This window comes from Delphinapterus leucas, chromosome 9 (assembly GCF_059928025.1).
Source record: "Delphinapterus leucas isolate spDelLeu-1000000601 "Yukka" chromosome 9, BTC_Dleu_Yukka2, whole genome shotgun sequence".
Lineage (NCBI taxonomy): Eukaryota > Metazoa > Chordata > Mammalia > Artiodactyla > Monodontidae > Delphinapterus > Delphinapterus leucas.
Genome location: NC_143137.1, coordinates 41,057,013 through 41,075,831, shown reverse-complemented (window position 1 = coordinate 41,075,831; position 18,819 = coordinate 41,057,013). Strand labels below are relative to the sequence as shown.

The following is an 18,819-nucleotide window of genomic DNA, read 5'->3' as shown; positions in this document are numbered from 1 at the left end:
TATTAATATCTCCCTATCAGGAATAAATAAATAAGTTTAAAAATAATACAATAATAAAGCATACACAATTATGCACACACTGTCATTATAATTTTGTCTTTATTGAGACAAAGATTTGGGTGCCAGTGGTTTATTTGGGAAGCCATCCCCAAAAGTGGCAGAGGGGAAGTGAAGAGAGTGACACTAGGCTTTTAAATGGGAGAAAAGCACTTTGCAAGGATGCTGCTGAAGAGGGGCCTGTGAGTTTGTGACACAGCCGCTCCCATAACCATTTCTTGAATGAGTTTACCCAAGTTTCTGCCTTCCTGAGCTCCCCAGGAGCAGGTGTCCCTGAGGACTTAGTGCCCCCCTTGGTCTCCAAACACCTGCTCAATCTGGAGGTTGAATGGATTCTCCTTTCCCAGGACCTGGGGCCACTGGAGCTGCACCTTCTTCCAGAAGCGATCTGCCAACAGCTGTAAAGCCACCTGCAAGAGAGAACCCAAAGGAGGAGTAAAAGGGAAATTAAAACAAAGTAAAGAAGTTACCAGCAAGATTTACTCTATTCCTTGTGCAGTGGACAGACTCTAGGATGGTTCCCCAGGATTCCTACCTTTGGGTCTTTGTATGATCCCCTTCCCTTGATGTGGATGGAACCTATCACTTGGTTCTAAGCGATAGAACATGGTAAAGGTGAAAGAATGTCCCTTCGGTGATTATGTTACATTATCTAAGGCTCTGCTTTGCTGGCAGACTTGCTCTGGAGACTTGCTGACGGGCTGATGATGTAAGAAGCCATGTTGGAAAGCCCACATGGCAGGGGACAGAGGGTGGCCTCCAGCTGACATCTAGTAAGGAGTTGGGTCTTCAGTCCTACAACCACAAGGAGATAAATTCTGCTAACAACTCAAGTGAGTCTGAAATCAAATCTTCCCCAGTTGAGTCTCCTGGTGAGAATGTAGATTTAGCCTCTGAGACTCTAAGTAGAGAACCCAATTAAACTATACCAGCACTCCTGACCCACAGAAACTGTGAGACAACAAGTGTGTATTGTATTAAGCTGCTACATTTGTGGTAATTTGTTATTTAGTAATAGACAGCAAATACACTTTCTAAGAAAGGCATTTATTCACTTACCTGTGGATAGCTAACACTTACTGCAGGCTTAAGGCTTGGGTTTTGGAGGTGAACAGGATGAATCCTTCCTTGAAGGAACTCCCAGTCTAGTGAGGGACCCAGACATGCAGAATGACACCACCAAACCCACAGGGAGGACTGTGAGGGATGCACACGGCTGGAAGGGGAAGAGGTGGCAACTCTGCTGGGTGCGAAGAAAGGATAGGTCCTCTCTAAAGAGTGTGGTGGCTGAGCTGAATTTTCAAAGAGGAATTCACCAGATGGATCATGAGGAAAGCAGTGTATGTGGTAGAGGACACAGCACATGCAGAAGCTTAGAGATGTGGAAGAGAAAGTCATGCAGGGGGACTATGGGTGCCTGGGAGATGAAGCTGAACTGGTCCCCTTGCAGGGCTGGGCTCCTGAAGGAGGCTGTGGGCACGGAGAGAGTGGTTGGAGTGCCAGGCTGTGGAATGTACAGGCTTAATTCACAATAGGCTTGTCCCTCTCTCTCTTGGCCTGATGCCCACTCTCTGGTTGCATTGTTGTGTGTCCCTTTATTCACAATGTCAGCAGGATCCATTCTTGGTTGTTCGGTCCTCTGGCTTGTCATTAACGTGCCTCTGATGAGGAGTCTCTCTCTGCAGATAATGCCCTCATTTAGCAAATGGGCCCTGGACAGGCCTTCAGACCCCAGATGGCTACATCTCCATGGGAGGGGGGGTGTGGGGGGGTTAATGCTGACTGATAGAGAAACGTGACGGCTGAAGGCCTCAGAGGGGAACACATTGTTCAGGGCAGATGCTCAGGGATGTCCCTGACTTTATACAGAAGCACATGGACATTGTCTTCAAAGGGCACATGCTGTTCCTCATTCCAACAACAGTGCAGCCAGCTCCCTGTGTGATGCTGGCCAGCCCCCTTCAGCCTTCTTCTCTGGGCTGAAATTCTCTCATTTGCAAAATGAATAAATGATCTAAAGACTCTTCTGGGTCTAAATTGTGTGTAAGATTTTAGCAGTTGTTAGAAAAAAATAGAACTGGTTGAGTCGATACATTAAATATCCCCAGTATTTTCATGTGTTCCTGAGTCTTCTGAGGTGGACCCCAAATTCCATCCACCCAGCAATGTAATCTTGATCATATCCATGTGGTGTCTAACACACGTACACACCCCACTTGCCACCAACACACACAACACGTACCACATACCACACACCACACACACACACACCTCTCAGACCTAAAGAGGCTGATGGTTAAGCCAGCACGTTTCCGGGAAGGGTCTGATCATCTCTCATACTAGAAGCAGTCACGTCTTCAAAAACAGGGGACTGATTCGGGGCTGTTTTTCCTGCTACTTCTCAACAAAGTAGGCTGCTTCCAAGTCTGTGGAAAATTACTGGTTCTTCTCTTTTGTTTTTTGCCTTTCACTTCGATATACCTAAGCAGTCTTCCTAACAATTATGTGGTATCAATTCATTTGTGGTCATTTATTTCCCAATGTGAATTAATAAAGGAGGAGATGGGGGTGAGGATAAGCAGAGGGAAGTTAAAATAAAAGAGCTGAGATTTGAGCATGTGGTAACTATTTGGTTTGAAAGCAATTAGTTGGCTATCACTCTAATGGAGACTAAAATATTCATGTGTGCATTGCCAATATTTTGGATCTAAAATGAGAATGGTATTGTTACTACTAAACTAGATCCTTGTGATAAAATGACCTACTATAATTATTCATTCGTCTGAGAAACATTTACTGAGCACCTATTGTGGGCTCCTTATAACCAACCTCCTCTTGTAACTCCCATGATGCTCTGCACAGGGCAAGGCCCAGTCACCCTCATTACTCCAAGCGAGGTGTTCCTTGAACACAAATATCTTTTGTGCTCCCCGTTTCACAATTAAAAATGTTAAAGCAGTATCTATTCCTCTGGGAAAAAATTAAAGGACAATTAAGCAAAAAGAAAAACAGAATAAAATTTATCTTAATTATAATAGAGATAGTCACTGTTAACATTGAGCCTTTCTGAGGCACACACACATGCGCACACACATACATTTGATCCCTCTGTAAATATTTTATAATCTGCTCTTTTGGAGGTATAATTTACACACAGTAAAATGAACTCTTTTTGGTAAACAGTTCCATGAGTGTTGACAAATGCATTCAGTTGAGTAATCATCGCAACAATCTCTAATCTGCTTTTCATTTACTTTGCTCTATATTACAAACATATTTCTGTGCCACTAAAAGTAGATCTGTATCGTTTTTCTTTGCGGCATGATATTCCATCAGATACGTGCAAGCTAATTTATTTCACCGATGCATTTTTTTTTGCACACATCTCCCTAACATTTGTCCTCAGGACAGGGGTGGAGAGTTTCCCATTGCCAGTGTGCCCAACATCTGCAGCCCAGGAGGGGTTCACAGGCTGCCTCATTTACTAACCCTACTAGATATGTGCATGAAAAGAAATCTGGTCCAGCAGAACGCTAGGGAATGTGGAGTTCTGGTTAAGTGGAATATTCTGGTTAACAGGGTTAGGCCCTTCCTTGTCTCTTCCTTTGCAGTTGATTCAGCTGCCTGAGCTCTTGCAGGGCCCCAGCTGCAGAGTCCAGATGGTTGTCACATTGGCGGTGCTGCTTTTGTCTAGGTGCCACTCAGTTCTAGCAGGTGTGGCCCTTCCTCTGGGTAAGTCCACGTCCGATGGGCACTGGTGCTGTTCTGCAGGCATCCCTGCAGCTCCAGTGCTTCTGTGGGGCGTTGCCACCCACCCATCTGTCTACTGCTGCTACTCAGAAGCCCCCATGGTGGCAAAACCATGTGATGGTCATTGGTCCACTGTGAAGTTTTCTCTTTGAAACTCTCATAGAAGGGGTGACAAAGTAGGGCAACTTAACACCCCATTGTCTTATATAAGTTTTTGGCGAAGCAGCTTTTTCAGTTTTTACTTGCAGCCCCTGATCTCCCTAGGATTCAGGCATGAGTCCACAGAGAGGGGAGTTGGAGGGTAGGGACCTGGTACCATTTCTTGATTCAGCCCTTGGTGACAGCCACCATATGGCTTCTAGAATTTCTCTCCCTTCTAATGACAATTTAAAATTGCGCCACGCTTCTTTGCCTAACCATATTTGTATTTATGATGAGTTCTTCACCAGGAGAGTACCGGGTCCTCCAAGAAAATATACCATGTCAGATCCAGCCCACATGCTCATGATCTGCTCACATATCCAGACATGTTAGAAGCCCAGCAGTGGTCATAGCTGGACATCATCTGTGATTCCTCCACACTCCCGCTTTGTAAGCTAACTGTATGTATTTTGCTACAAAAATGGAACTCTTTAGTAAGACAATCATAAAAACAAACCCTGAACAGTAACTACATTTTTGTAATATTTTTAAAGAATAAATGCAATTCAGAGCAAGAGTATATAGATTTCACCAACAACTCAGCATGACTGCTACCTTTTAAGTTGAACTCTTGCTAAATTTAACTCTGGGCTTCTACCAGACCAAAGTAAAAAATCTACTGTGAACTTATTTTTCTTGAAGGGAGAACAATTCCAGGCTGTCTTGTAAGATGGCTTTCAAACACCTGCAGGGAAGCCCTCACCACAGGGAAGGCACAGTTTTACTTCTCTGGCCTCTTAATCTGTCCAGAAACACAGTCTATTGGACCTGGTTACTTTTGGTCCCAATTAAGTTTACATTTGTAAACTTACAACATGACAGTTGTGTAAGACGTATTTAAAAACATTTAAGGAAAAATGTTACATTTCCAGCTCGAGCCTGTCTGTGCTGGTTCAGGGTGCCACCACCAAAACCACTGCTGCCAGTTGGTGTATAAAGCAAACTAAACAAACATGGTCCCTGATGCCTGGGAGGGCCAGCCTAAGTGACTGTTATTTGAGGGTTCCCTGGCCCAGGAGGCCCTCCCTCCTCTCTCTCCCCACTGCCAGCTTAACTGCCTTTTTTGAGGGGCTCCACCAGTCTGTCAAGGACCTTGGGTCCCAGGGGCTTACATGTTGAGACAAATAAAGACCTAGAGACTGTTAACTTATTTAAAGCCAATCCACTGATTATATATCTGATGTCTGCCACCAGCAGTGTATAAGGGTCAGGGCTCAAGAAAGAAGAGGGGATTGATGGAATGGAAAATTCACTGCCTGTAGGAAGAGTTTTAAGAGGATTGGTTTGAGTTGCTACTTCCATGAGGAGAGGAGAGGAGGCTGTTTTGCAGAGAGCTTCGTTGCGCGAAGCTTCTAAGGCAGGAGGTGTTAGGAATGTTTAGCCAGGTGGTCTCAGCATAGCCAAGGAAAGCAGACTTGATGTATGTTCGTGGCTCTTTCAACGTTTTCTGTTTACTATTGTCTGATTTTAGGCCCAGAGATCTTTTACGTACCTTTTCAGATACTTAACTTTGCAAAGATTTTAAAAAGTGGGTGTTTGAACAGATAGAATTGCTACAGCTTCAACAGGTCACAAATCTGGGTCTCGGGTCTTTGCAATGACATTTCTTTTCTAAGAAAAACTTTCTTTGCATTTTGTCAGCAGTTTGACTGCTATTCCCAACTCTCGGATACACCTGCTCTCTCTGGAGGCATCTAGCGATCTCCTAGGACTTCTTTCCAGCGGGTCCTGCTGAGATGGGCAATGGTTCCCACTCTGTGGTAGGCACACCTGCGTCATCCCTCTCCTTTGAGTGTGGTAGGACTTGTAACTTGCTTTTAACTTCTAAAATATGGCACAGGTGATGGAATGTTACTCTGTGATTAGGTTACGTACGGTAGTGGCTGACATAACTGGCAGACTGTTGCCATTTTGCACCCATTGACGAAGCAGGTTGCTCAGGTGGCCTCTGAGCAACAACCGATTAGGAACTGAGACCCTCAGTTCAACAGGTCTCAAGGAACTACGCTCTGCTAATAAATGTGAGCTTCCAAGTCAAGCCTTCCGATGAGACCCAGCCCTGGCAGACACCTTGATGGCAACTTGGGAGAGTCAGTGGAGCAGGATACCCAGCTAATCTGTGTCTGGATTCCTGGCCACAGAAACTGTGAGATAAGAAATGTGTCTCCGGGGCTTCTCTGGTGGTGCAGTGCTTGGGAGCCCACCTGCCGATGCAGGGGACACGGGTTCTTGCCCAGGTCCGGGAAGATCCCACATGCCGTGGAGTGGCTGGGCCCGTGAGCCATGGCCGCTGAGCCTGCCCGTCCGGAGCCTGTGCTCCGCAACGGGAGAGGCCACAACAGTGAGAGGCCCGCGTACTGCAAGAAAAAAAACAAAACAAAACACAAGAAATGTGTCTCCTACACTGTTGATGGGAATGTAAATTGGTACAGCCATTATGGAGAACAGTATGGAGGTTCCATAACAAACTAAAAATAGAGCTACCGTATGAACCTGCAATGCCACTCCTGGGCATATATCTGGAGAGAAACATGGTCTGAAAGGATACATGCACCCCGGTGTTCACTGCAGTACTGTTTACAGTAGCCAAAACATGGAAGCGGCCTAAAAGTCCATCGACAGAGGAATGGATAAAGAAGATGTGGCACATATACAATGGAATACTACTCAGCCATTAAAAAGAATGAAATAATGCCATTTGCAGCAACATGGGTGGACCTAGAGATTGCCATACTGAGCAAAGTAAGTCAGACAAGAAAGAGAAATATCGTATGATATCGCTTATATGTGGAATCTAAAAAGAAATGATACAAACGAACATATTTACAAAACAGAAACAGACTCACAGACTTAGAGAACAAAGCTATGGTTACCGGGGTGGGGGTGGTGGGAAGGGTGGGGGGAAGGGATAGCTAGGGAGTTAGGGATTGACATGTACACACTGCTATATTTAAAAAGGATAACCAACAAGGACCTACTGTATAGCACAGGGAACTCTGCTCAATGTTATGTGGCAGCCTGGATGGGAGGGGAGTCTGGGGGAGAAAGGATACATGTATACGTATGGCTGAGTCCCTTTGCTGTGCATCTGAAACTATCACAACATTGTTAATCGGCTATACTCCAATAAAAAATAAAAAGTTAAAAAGAAAAAGGAATGTGTGTGGTTTTTAAGTCATTTACTATGCAACAATAGATAACTAAAATACCTTCTCAGTCTTAATTCTCTTTGATCTTTATTTTTCTTCATAAGTTGATCCCTTGGGCCAATCTCATCCCTGCCAGTGTCTCCTGCTCTCAGCTAGAAGCTGGTGATTCCCAAACCTGTGTCTCCTGAGATCAGAACCCATAAATACGATCTAATGGCTGGATACTGTGCAGGCACCCCAAATTCAGAATGTTCAAATCTGCTCCTTCTTCTGAGTTCCTTGACTTTTTATTTTCACCTCCCTTCATCCAGTTGTCGAATCCTGTGAGTCGTCTCGCTCCCACCCACCAAATCCAATCAATCAGCAAGTCTGGCATTATATATATTTCTTAAAATTCTGGTTCTACATTTTGGAAATGAGATGAAAAAGTAAAGTGGTTGTCAGTCTATTGATATACAGGAATTTTTATATGCTTATTTATTTTCCATTAAAATATAAGTAAAGAATTTAGATGGTGAATATAATCTGGCTCAAAAATTAATATCTATCGATCATAAATTTGAACTGTTCAACATAGCCCATATTTTTCAATGGGCTGTTCAACATAGCCCATTCAACTGGAGCAGTTGAATCCATAGTGGTTACGCACTCCGCCCTGCTTCTCTAGCAGGTTTTAGGAAGAAACAGGCCAATAAAATACAGCCTGCTCACCCCCTGGTGGTGAGGGGCCAGTATCAACTATTTCTGCAGATGTGCAGGATCGGCGAGGGGGCACTTGAACAAGGTCCGAGCCTACTCTTCTGGTTGGTATTATGTCTGTGCCATAAGGATGAGGTCCTGAGACTCAGCCTTGCCCATCTGACTCTTTCAAGATGGAAAAGATGCGGACCCCCATAGCTGCCCCATGGTCTAGAAGGATCCCTTCACACTGCTTCTGCTGTAGGGCACACCATCGGGAGGCGAGTACGCAGGGACATCCAGCGGCCCCTCTTCAAGGCTTCAAGTCACAGCCCCGTCCTGATGGTGCTCACGTCTGTATCTCCAGCTCAGATCCCTTCCTGAGCTCTAAGCTCGTATATGATCTGCTGCAGGGACATCCCCATCTGGACATCCTAGAGGCTCTTTAAATCCAACATGTACCAAACTCGTCCTCAAACCACCCTATCCCCCTAAAGGTGTTCTTGACCTCAGCAGGCAATGAAATCATCTATCCAGTTTCCCAGGTCACAGAAGAAGTGTAACGCTTAGCATCTCTTTCTCTTTCACCTTGACATTCAATAAATGACCATGTTCTGTTGATTCAGCTATCCGAATCTCTCCAGTACAGGCCTTTCTTTCTCCTCACTACCTCTGTTCAGGCCATCACCCTCTTGTGCACAGGGGTGTCCACACCCCTGCTAGACCAAACCACTCTTCGTGCTGCTACCACAGGTATCCTTTTAGAGAACAAGTCTAGGTATTTTTCCCTCTTGCTGAAAAATCTTCAACGGCTCTCTGTTCTCCACAGTTGAAAAGGTCGAACCCTATTCAGACCTTATGTGACCTGTCCCTGAATATCTCTCTTGCTCCTTCTCTCTCCACTCCACTCTCATGTTCTATGTCCCAGCCACACCGAAGCACTTTTATTACCTCCAACGCGCCATGCTTCCTTTCATATTCAGGTCCTTGCCCTTGCACTTTCCTCAGCTCAACACTTTCTGCAATCCCTCCCCTCTTCCTTTCACTTGACTAGTTCATGGTCTTAGTTCTGAGTTCCCTCCTCTGAAACTCTTTTCTTGCACCCCTCTCTCGCATTCCGTCCCCCATAATGCTCCCACAGCATCTGTGCTTGCACAGTTGGAGGCATTGACTACTTTTTACATTTAATTATCTGTTTATTTGTCATTCTCCCCCTCCACCCTATAATCTCCTTAACCGGCAGGGGTGGTTTCCTGTTCACCCTTCTCACTGTGTTTGATACCGCGTAGGCACTCAATAGACATTCTAGGATGGGAATTTGCCATCTAGACTGCTCAGCTCAACATACATGATAACTAGGCAAGCTTTAGGCATATCTATCCATTGTCAGCCACTTTAGATGTGGCTCCACCACTGTTGCCCACTCTATCACCCACTCTCAGCATGTGAACAAATTTCTCAGGAATAACATAAGATTATGACACACCGATTTTCAGCTTTTTTTTTTTCCGGTACGCGGGCCTCCCACTGCTGTGGCCTCTCCTGTTGCGGAGCACAGGCTCCGGACGCGCAGGCTCAGCGGCCATGGCTCACGGGCCCAGCCGCTCCGCGGCATGTGGGATCTTCCCGGACCGGGGCACGAACCCGTGTCCCCTGCATCGGCAGGCAGACTCTCAACCACTGCGCCACCAGGGAAGCCCCTCAGCTTTTGACTCTGTTCTCAACAATCAGTTAACGGCGAAGCTGTTTGAGTGCAAGGAAGAGCCCCAATTTGACAGACCTTGAACCCTAATACTGTTTTAAGAGTCAGGGACAGAACTGTCTTTTGATAGATCAGACAAGTATGTCCCGAGGGATACAACAAAGCTGCCTTTGACCCTCTTATTTTTAGTTTGTTCCTCATTGCTCCCTCTCTGACCGTCTCCTCTTGTCCCCATTCTCTGTAGAATCAGAAGGGTAAAATTCTGTAATGTCCAAAGAATGACAAGAACTACTACCTAATTATTGCCAGAAAGCAGGTCTCCACATTAACTATTCTAAAACCGAAGACATCATTTTTTTTTTGGTGGGGGGGCAAACTCTAATATTTAACCAGCTTCTAGCCAATAATTCTCTTGGATCAACCCATCCAAGTGATACACAGGAAACAGATATTCTGAGGCGCATTACTTAGATTGTTTGGGTTGTTGTTACTTAACACAGTAAGATGCACATTTAATACTCACTTTAAAATTTACCCAGCATTTCTGAGACTCTACTGTCCATCCATCTGATCATGGAGTGGCACTCTTCCTTTTCTTTTTAGTTAATCAATTAATTAATTTTTATTTTTGGCTGCATTGGGTCTTCGTTGCTGCATGCGGGCTTTCTCTAGTTGTGGCGAGCAGGGGCTACTCTTCATTGCGGTGGCTTCTCTTGTTGCGGAGCATGGGCTCTAGGCGCTCGGGCTTCAGTAGTTGTGGCACGTGGGCTCAGTAGTTGTGGCTCACAGGCTTAGTTGCTCCGCAACATGTGGGATCTTCCTGGACCAGGGCTCGAACCCGTGTCCCCTGCATTGGCAGGCGGATGCTTAACCTCTGCACCACCAGGGAAGTCCCTCTTCCTTTTCTTTTGAGACAGTTCTTAGCTCTGCCCATGGGTACTCATGGCACCTAGAGCTCAAGGGGAGGGAGGACTATGATTCCTTTCATGCTTCTTAGGGGATGATCAGCACTCCCTGTGGCCTGGCTGACCATGGAGATCAAGGCTACAATAAGTGCTTCTCACATTTGGACCCTTGTCAATGCCACAAAGGCTGCATCAGAAAGACGAGAGCCACAGAGGATTGCCTGTGGGTAAATGGCCCATCCCTCTTGCAGGGGACTGGCTTTCAAAATGTTAGAAGCAGCAGAGCTACTCCCCCACTTCTTTTTCTATTTTTTATACAAAGAAATATCATGAGCAAGTCCAGTATGTAGAACAGATAAAAGTGGAACTTCCCTGGCTGCAGCCAGGACAATGGACGGGGGAGGGGGAGGGGACAGAATCCCACCGTCTAGCTCCCCTTGCTCTGTGAAGAGGCCAGAGTAGAACTACTTTCCAGATTGTTCCTCGGAATTCTAAATGAGAAACAGCTCTTACTGCAGGATATTGCTAGGGACACTGTTCTCCTCTCGTATGGTTCTCCTTTTTTTCTAGAAGGATCCATAGAAGAAATTTCTCACAGGGCTCACTTCCAGGTTTTTTTTTTTTTGAGTACTTAATTTATTTTTTATCTTCTTAAGGCTATGACTTATGCCCTTCTTTGCATCAGCCGCGTAGGAAGCGTGGAGCTGATTTTGTGGGCCCTTGCAGGCTGTTTCTTAGGACTTGCTGGGACACGTTGTGAATTGTAGACATTAAGTCAGGAATTCAGGTATCATTTCCACCTTATTTTCTTTTTACTCTGATTTTCACTTTATTATTTTATTTATATTTTATCAATTTAATTTATATTTATTTATCTTCTATCTTACACACGTGTGCACATCACCTCAAATTCTTTCTGGAATAAAATAGGATAAAAACGAATGCATGTGTGCATAATTATATTACAAAGATAACGTAACAGACTGCCCTCAGCAGCCGTCGTGTGACTGCACTTACCTCACTAGGGTGGAATCCATCCACGGGTTCAATGAGCTGGCAGAGCTGCCCTCCGCTCTTCTGCCACTCCTCCGTGACTGCGGGGCGTGCACACACACACACACACATACACACACAGAGGGTTAGAGACATGCTTTCCTGAGCAACAGTTAACACCCAAGAGCAAGGGCTGTGAAGGAGGCTCCTCCTGGGCCCATGCTTACCCAGCCACGTCTGCCTCTGCCGGGGGCTTTCTGAACAGAAATAATCTTTCCATTGTGTCATTAGTTTTTCTCTAACTCAGGAAGACAAATGTGTGAGAGTGTTGGATGAATGTGGTTTGTAGAGTGAGGAGGGTGGTGGGGAAGGGTGGGCTCGAAAATATTCAACATCGATTTAAGTCCATCTCATTTCTCAGTGGCCAGGAGGACAGAATTTCAGGAGTAGGAGGAAAATATTAAGCATTTTGTTAACATCTCCTTTCATTGGCTGCCATTTCCAGACACTGCCTGCATATGTCAAGCAATCATCATTAAAACTCACAGTCTGTCAGAAATATAATTACCTGAGATGATCTGGACATCACATTTAGAGTGAGTATGGCTACAGAGAAGACGTTATGAGCCCCAAAATGATGAGCAGCAATAAAACTGTCCTTCAACAGGGGTGAGACCAGGAATGTCAGTTGCTCCAAGGCAAAGGCATAATGAACTCTACATTATAATATCATACAGTCAATAAGAACTCCTCAAGGAAACTTCAAGTCCCTAGACAGCCTCCAGAGAGAAAAATGTGAAACCTACCACTCCCAGTGTAGCCCATGTCCTCATTTCCCTGGTGTCCAGAGAGGGGAGCCGGCACAGCTGAGATTCCTCTAGCTCTTTCCTCTTCACTTCACAAAAACTCAAGGGCAGATATATGTTCCCTCTTGCCCTCTTTGTTTATCTCTCTTTTGCCCCAAGGGAAGGAATGGAAATGCTATTAGGGGCTTTAACTGGATGAGAGAAGCTGGACTTTCCCAGAGCTGAATCAATACTACGCTGCTTTTGTAATTAGTCCTAATATCACGCCAGGCCGTCCACACTTGCTACCCAATTCTTGTCCCCAGAGGGGCTGCAAATACTGCTGTGCTTCTCAGAGCACAGGAAACAATTCCTGCTGGTGGTCTGGAGTCCTATACTGGATCACCAATTCCTGTCGGCTTTTTCCCTGTCAGAACGGCCACCACTGAGCCCCTCTCTTATACTTTATGCCTGGGTTTTATTGGAGGTTGCTAGAAGAAGCAGCTAATGGAAAGTGGCCTTTGCATTTCTTGTGAATCTCAAATCAAGGATATTGTCCACTGTGTCCTCCACATGTGGTCACAAGGGAGAGATTGCTTCATGCTGGTAAACGGTGTATCTCTCTGAAGGAATGGTATGTATCTGCTCTTCTGATAGGAAGCTCAGAATTACAGTGATACTGAAACCACACTAACCCTTATGAAGGCTTATTCCTTCTGCTGAACCAGCTTGCAGACCTCACAGTTTCCTGCCATTGGCCCTAGGTACCCCGTAAAAGGCAGAGCCTTGGGGAAGCTTGCCTGGCTCTAGCTTCAGTTTACCTGGCTGTCCTGTTTTTTAGGCATGACCTCGGAACCGGATTTTCTGCTTCAGGTTCAATTCTGGGTGCTTCCCCTTCCCCTCTGGGTCTGACACTTTGAAGCACCTGTGGGTCCCTCCTGTCTTTCTGGGTGTGCCATACTGCCCCAGCCCAGCCCTGCTCATCCTGGCTCACCTGTCATGCGTTCCCCATGCTTGGTTCAGACTCTTCTTTCTCCCCCCTTAGTCGGGAGACAATGGGTCACTTTCCTACTTGTTTTTTGGGTCCTGCTGTTCTACTTTCTAACTTTATGCTGATTCTCTCTCTGAGCCATTTCCAATCTGAACATCCAACCAATTACCCTTAATGGAGCACCAGGCATTGGAAGGGTTTCTTCAAATACAAAGTCAATGTCACCCCCACTGAGCCCCCTCAGCGCTTTTGGTTCTTTTGTACTATTTGTCTCATCTCTACTTTGCAGCCCCACAGGGTTTCTAATACAGAAATCAACACTGATGCAGAGAGGTCCAGCCCAGGCAAGAAGTCAGCCTCCTAAGCTCCTCTGTGGCTCAGAGGTGACCTCGCTTCCATTCTATTTGCATTCCTTTGCTTCACGTAAATCCTCAATGAACTTTTCAATCCTTTCTCCTTCTTCTCCCTTATTTTCAGTTTGGTTTCACCTTATGCTATACAAATGTTAAAAAGAGAAAGAAAAGAAAGAATGAAAGAAAATCTCAATCAGATGTTAAGGAATTCCCAGGCCTGATAGACAATGGGAACCAAGCCCGGTCAAGACCTGAGAAAGGGTTGTATTAAGGAGATAGACAGCAAGCCATGGGCCTGACCTGGACCACTCACACATCCTCTGACCCAGAAGGGGTAGGAAGTTCGTCATAATACTTTTAGACTCTTCACATTTGCAGAGAAAGTTGAGTGACAAATTGAATCTAAACTTGTGCCTTCCCTGGCCAAGAGAATGTTCACAAAGGAATTACAGTGATCCGGAGATCTGGAAAATCGACAGTGGAAAGCAAATTTGAGCTTATAAATGAAACACAGTTTAAGCCAAGATCGTGTTCCTGGAGAGGAATGTTTGTTAAGAGCTCCATATTAAAAACACCAGACTTTCTTATACCGGTGTTTCCTCTAGTGTGATTCAATGCTAGTCTTAACGAGGCTTAAAGTTGGTCTAGGCTGTTTCCATTTTGATTTGAATTTTATGTGCATTACTAACTACCAAACTAAAAATTATGGCCCTTAGAGAAAGGGAGAGGTGGTGATAGATATTATACTTCATGGAACAGATGGACATAATTTAGTCATCAGAATTAATGACTATTTTTCAAAGTGAGAAGGAATGGTGATTCCTTCTACTCCCCTTGGAGGCTTGATCCCATAACGTAGGATATTTTCTCATATGATTATTGTGTCTCTGAGGCATACCAGTCACTGAATATCTGTAGACATAAGAATTATAACACTTACAGGAAGAGTCAGTAACTCACAGGCAAGAGTTTAAGTTCTTACCTGTATTATGACCAGTGCTAGACAGAGTGACCCTTTTTAGTTTGATTATCTCAGGGAGAAATTTTGCTTTCTTAGAATAAATGCAATACCAGACAGTGGTCTCTACTTCTTCTCTGATTTAGACTGGGTGGTCCAAGCAGGGTATTATGGTAGATTGGTCAGTTCCCTTCCTGCCTGGGGCCATAATTAAATATAGGCAAATAAATTGCCGTTTGTTCTTTGGAACACTTGAATTAAAGCTCTTGAAAGATCATGAGTGATCTCTTTGGATCTGGTACGTAATGTATTTCCTTTATTTGTAAAGTCAAAGAAGCTCTGCTAATGACCGGTTTTTCAGAGACGCAATGGAAACCACAGGAGTTTCATAGAACATTCGGTAGCTCCTTGGTGACTAGCAGGTATTTAAAAAGGGAAATCTGAAGTCTGGTCAGCAGCACTATGAAGTCACTGGCCATTCTGACAAACGTACACTTGAGGGGAGGGGAGCTAAGAACCAAAACTCTACCTGAGTTGTCTTAGAAGCTGAGGGGAGCTGGTGCTATATTTAAAGTGTCAGTGAAAAAATGGCCTTGTCAGCCGAGTGGCGTGCTCCTTCCTCTGTATGGGAGGTGTGGTGGAGATGAAGAAAAAGGACATCACCTGCTCAAGCTGGCATTTCCTGAAGGGAAAAAGAATTGCTGCCTCTGTTTAGCTCATAACCAGTTGGAGGATGAGTCAGCAAGAGAAAAAAGTCTCTGAGGTGAGCAGTCATCTCTTGGTGCTGGACTGAGGCTGTCAGAGTAGAGAGCAGATAGGTCTCGTGTCTACCCTCAAGGGACGGGGACCCTCAACTGTCATTTGCTCTGTCACAGGGTATGAAATTGTAAATCTCATATGAAAAGTGATATTTGTGATGCAATAGCTCAAATACAGTATAGAAATGAGAGCAGAGATTTTCATGTGACTGTTGAGACTGCAGATTTAATCAGTGACTCTATAGGGTTTTTATTTCTGATTAAAGGAAACTGTGATAAGGAGATGCATTTCTAGCATAGCTTCCTGTGAGGAACTCAAAGTGATGCACAGGTTCAGTTGGTGATGGGGAGGGTTAGACATTGAAAAAGAATAAACATTTATTATCCATCTATCATAAGCCCTGGAAGAATGTAGTAGGTGTTTACAAACAGTGACGTTGGTGGCGATGGGAGGGTGTCAGCTAACAGGTATCAGAGTCCTTACTACATGACAAGCACTGTCTCTACCCTTACGTAGAGCCCATGGTTTAGTTACTGCTACCGTGCACAAAAGGAAACTAAACTTGAACAGTTATTTCATTTGCTCGAGGTTACACAGCTATTCTATGTCTGAGTTGAGATAGGAATACAGGTCTATCTGGTTGTAAATTCTGGACCCTTTGTATAATAACATATTCGCCTACATGGGGTAGGCCAGATTTCCAGGGTGATGAGCTGCCCAGGAGGGGGAGCTTATCCACAGAGATGGATCTGGGAGTGGATGCACCCTCTGCCTACTCTGGAAAATGCTAAAATCTCAAGGTAGGCATGCCCTTTGCAGTAGTCTAACATTGGGTGTAAGTTAAGACCTTACCACAGTTCTTGAAAACTAGATAAAAACGCCAGCTCTCTCAGAAGCACACGTGATAGCACGTAGCCATTAAATGCATGACGCTGTATCGGATGTTTCTGGAGGCAGATCCCAGAGTACCATTTCCTCTGCCTCCACTCTCCCTCCCACTGTATCTTCTCTAGTGGAGACTAACTTCGTATGGAGAAGGCGAAGAAGGCCCTGGACCAAAACTGGACCTTCATTATTAAGAAACGTCAGGGAATTACAAAGCGTCAGCAAACTCCTTGAACTGCTGATGACAAGTGCCGAACACGGAGAGACACCTAGGAGGCTTCTCAGTAAAGTGACCAACTGCCATGTTGATGTAGAGTGTTCAGGTTAACCGAATTTTTGCTTTTTTATTGCATTTATTGTTGCTCTGAGGATAAGAACGTGCTGAGGAACCTCTGTTTCCAAGCATGTGGAATGCTGGCCAGTATGGGGGTCCAGGAGAAAGCTCTTTTCCCTGTATCTTTCATGAAGAGAGGACTGTTCTGTTTTGTTAACAACTATATTCCCAGCACCTACACAGCACGCAGGAGGGCTTAGTAAAAGTCTGATGACTAAATGACTAAGTTCTTAATCTTGGAGCATTACATGAGCCCCATTTATTAAATTTTAAAGTGTAGTTTAATTTTAATAGATCATCTGTGGGTTATGTACAGATGCAGACTCTGATTAGGTATGTCCTAATTAGGAGTGGGGCCTGGGGCTCTGCATTTATAACCAGTCCCCAGGTGTATAGATGTTGCTCATTTTGAGCTATGTATTTAGTGGCAAGGGTGTGAGGGAACGGTGCTCTTTCCTGGGTGCTGGCTATGTACCAGGCATGGCATTTGGGAGGATTACACATTATTTTACATAATCATCACAAAGACTTCTTATGTAGATATAGTGTCTCCATTTCCAGGTCTGGAAAGGAGGGTTTAGAAATGTTCAGGGAATCGCCAACAGTCCCAAAGATAATAAATGACAGAGCTAGAGATTACTGTGGAAAATGAAAAAGTCTCTAGTGAATACTAGGCAATATTATATTTTTAAAAACTTTATCTATATTCAGGGTGGGTGATGATCAAAGATCACTTGGTGGTGCATTTGTTTACACCAGGAATTCATTAATGAGGCTTTAACTCTGCATTTTAATGGCAGGTTATTTATCAAAATGTCTCTCCCCATGAGAGAAATATATATCACCGAGGCAGGAAATCTAGTTAACGGAGATCAGTCTTGTTGAAAAGATGTTCAGAATTGAAGTACTAGAGTCTACAATGCAAAACGTGTCAGCTAATGTAATATTTGATAATTCATGACGGCCATCTGTCTCATCCCAGATGCTTGGGCTGGGGGAGTTGGTGGTGGGGAGATAGAGATGATAAACTCCGTATGAGAAATCGTCCACTCTTTGCATACACTGCAAAGCTTTTCATTAGCATCATCTCAGCTGGCAGACGATCAACAGAGACTTTTCTCTTGCATAACAGTTGCTTAGCAATGAAAAGGGGACTGGAAGGATTAAAGTCAATAGATAATAATTTTTCAGAGTCAAGATGTAAAGGATAAATCTAGTAATCATGCCTGTTTTCTTGTGGCCACTCATCAGTGACCCCAATGTTTGGATAGAATGCTAGAAAAGCAGCAGTAATGTTCTTTCCAGAAAGCTGGGATATGGTTTGTCCACTTTGCCATAGACATCTGAAGTCCTCCCTTTGAGACTCATTAGTTTCATCATGTGTGAGGTCTGGGAATCTGCCTTGTTTTGAGTCCTTAGGTAATCCAGTGGCCCCAAGGAGAGGCACTGCCTTACCCCTCATTCCTGTCACACTCTTCTTTAGCCCAGCTGTCAGCGGGGCATTGCTAAATGTCAAGAATAAGTTAGATGATTCCACTGACCTGTTGGCTCCCAGCCCAAAGCTGTTTCCAGCTGGTCACTGGCTCTATGGCTTCAGGGATTCTAAAATAATGGTGAAGTAATGAGGTGACTCTTCCAGAAAGAGTCTCACGCTTTATCTTTTTTCAATACTCAGAGCTATTAATGCGTCAGAGTGGGGAGAAGCGACCCTGCCCAATATACTACCTGTTGGCTTGTAAACAAACGCCTTGCCCAGGTAGGCTCTAAATGGTAGCTGCTGCTTCTGTTTTGTGTCAATACCTAAACCAAGCAAAACTTACTTTCTTGGAAGTCAAAATCCATGTAGAAAAGATTGAAGTTTGTAAATTTCTGGCTGGTTGCAATTTTTTTCAGCGTAATGGAGAGTTGTTCTGCTCTCTGAATACAAAGGAAACAGGGAGAATTTCATGAAACCTAGACTTGGGCTTTAGGGAGACAATTCACGCAGAACAAAGAAATCAATAGTCCCCACCCCACCCCGACTGCAAGTCACCAGCAGAGAGCAGCTCTGCATATTAAATTCCATTCATGCACAAATGGAAAATGAGCATACAAAACTGTTAAAATTCATTAGGAACAAAATCAGTGCAAATTAAAGTATTAAGATACCACTTTCTCCCCATGGGTTTGGCAAAGAAAAGATGAACAATCATGATAATAAAGAGTATCGCCATGGGATATGTGATTGAGAATGTCAATTTGTTTAACCTTTCTAGAGAGCAATTTGGTGATAGGGATCAAATCGTTAAACATGACGTACTCTTTGACCCAATAATTTCC

At 44.5% G+C, this 18,819-nt stretch overlaps 1 protein-coding gene across 6 annotated transcripts in view; it reads right to left on the bottom strand.

Moving 5' to 3' along the window:
• Positions 1 to 223: 223 nt before the first annotated feature.
• AOAH (acyloxyacyl hydrolase) overlaps positions 224 to 18,819 on the bottom strand; it is a 166,966-nt gene continuing 148,370 nt past the window's right edge. For 5 of the 6 annotated variants that reach the window (XM_089917521.1, XM_089917519.1, XM_022583292.3 and 2 more), the window contains 3 exons: positions 18,321 to 18,417; positions 11,460 to 11,536; positions 224 to 467 (listed from right to left, as the gene is read on the bottom strand). In XM_089917521.1, the coding sequence (XP_089773647.1) occupies positions 339 to 467; positions 11,460 to 11,536; positions 18,321 to 18,417 (303 nt within the window). In that variant the 3' untranslated portion in view covers positions 224 to 338. Of the gene's footprint in view, positions 468 to 10,060; positions 11,359 to 11,459; positions 11,537 to 18,320; positions 18,418 to 18,819 lie in introns of all 6 variants that reach the window. The other variant, XR_016394296.1, reaches the window with a different exon arrangement.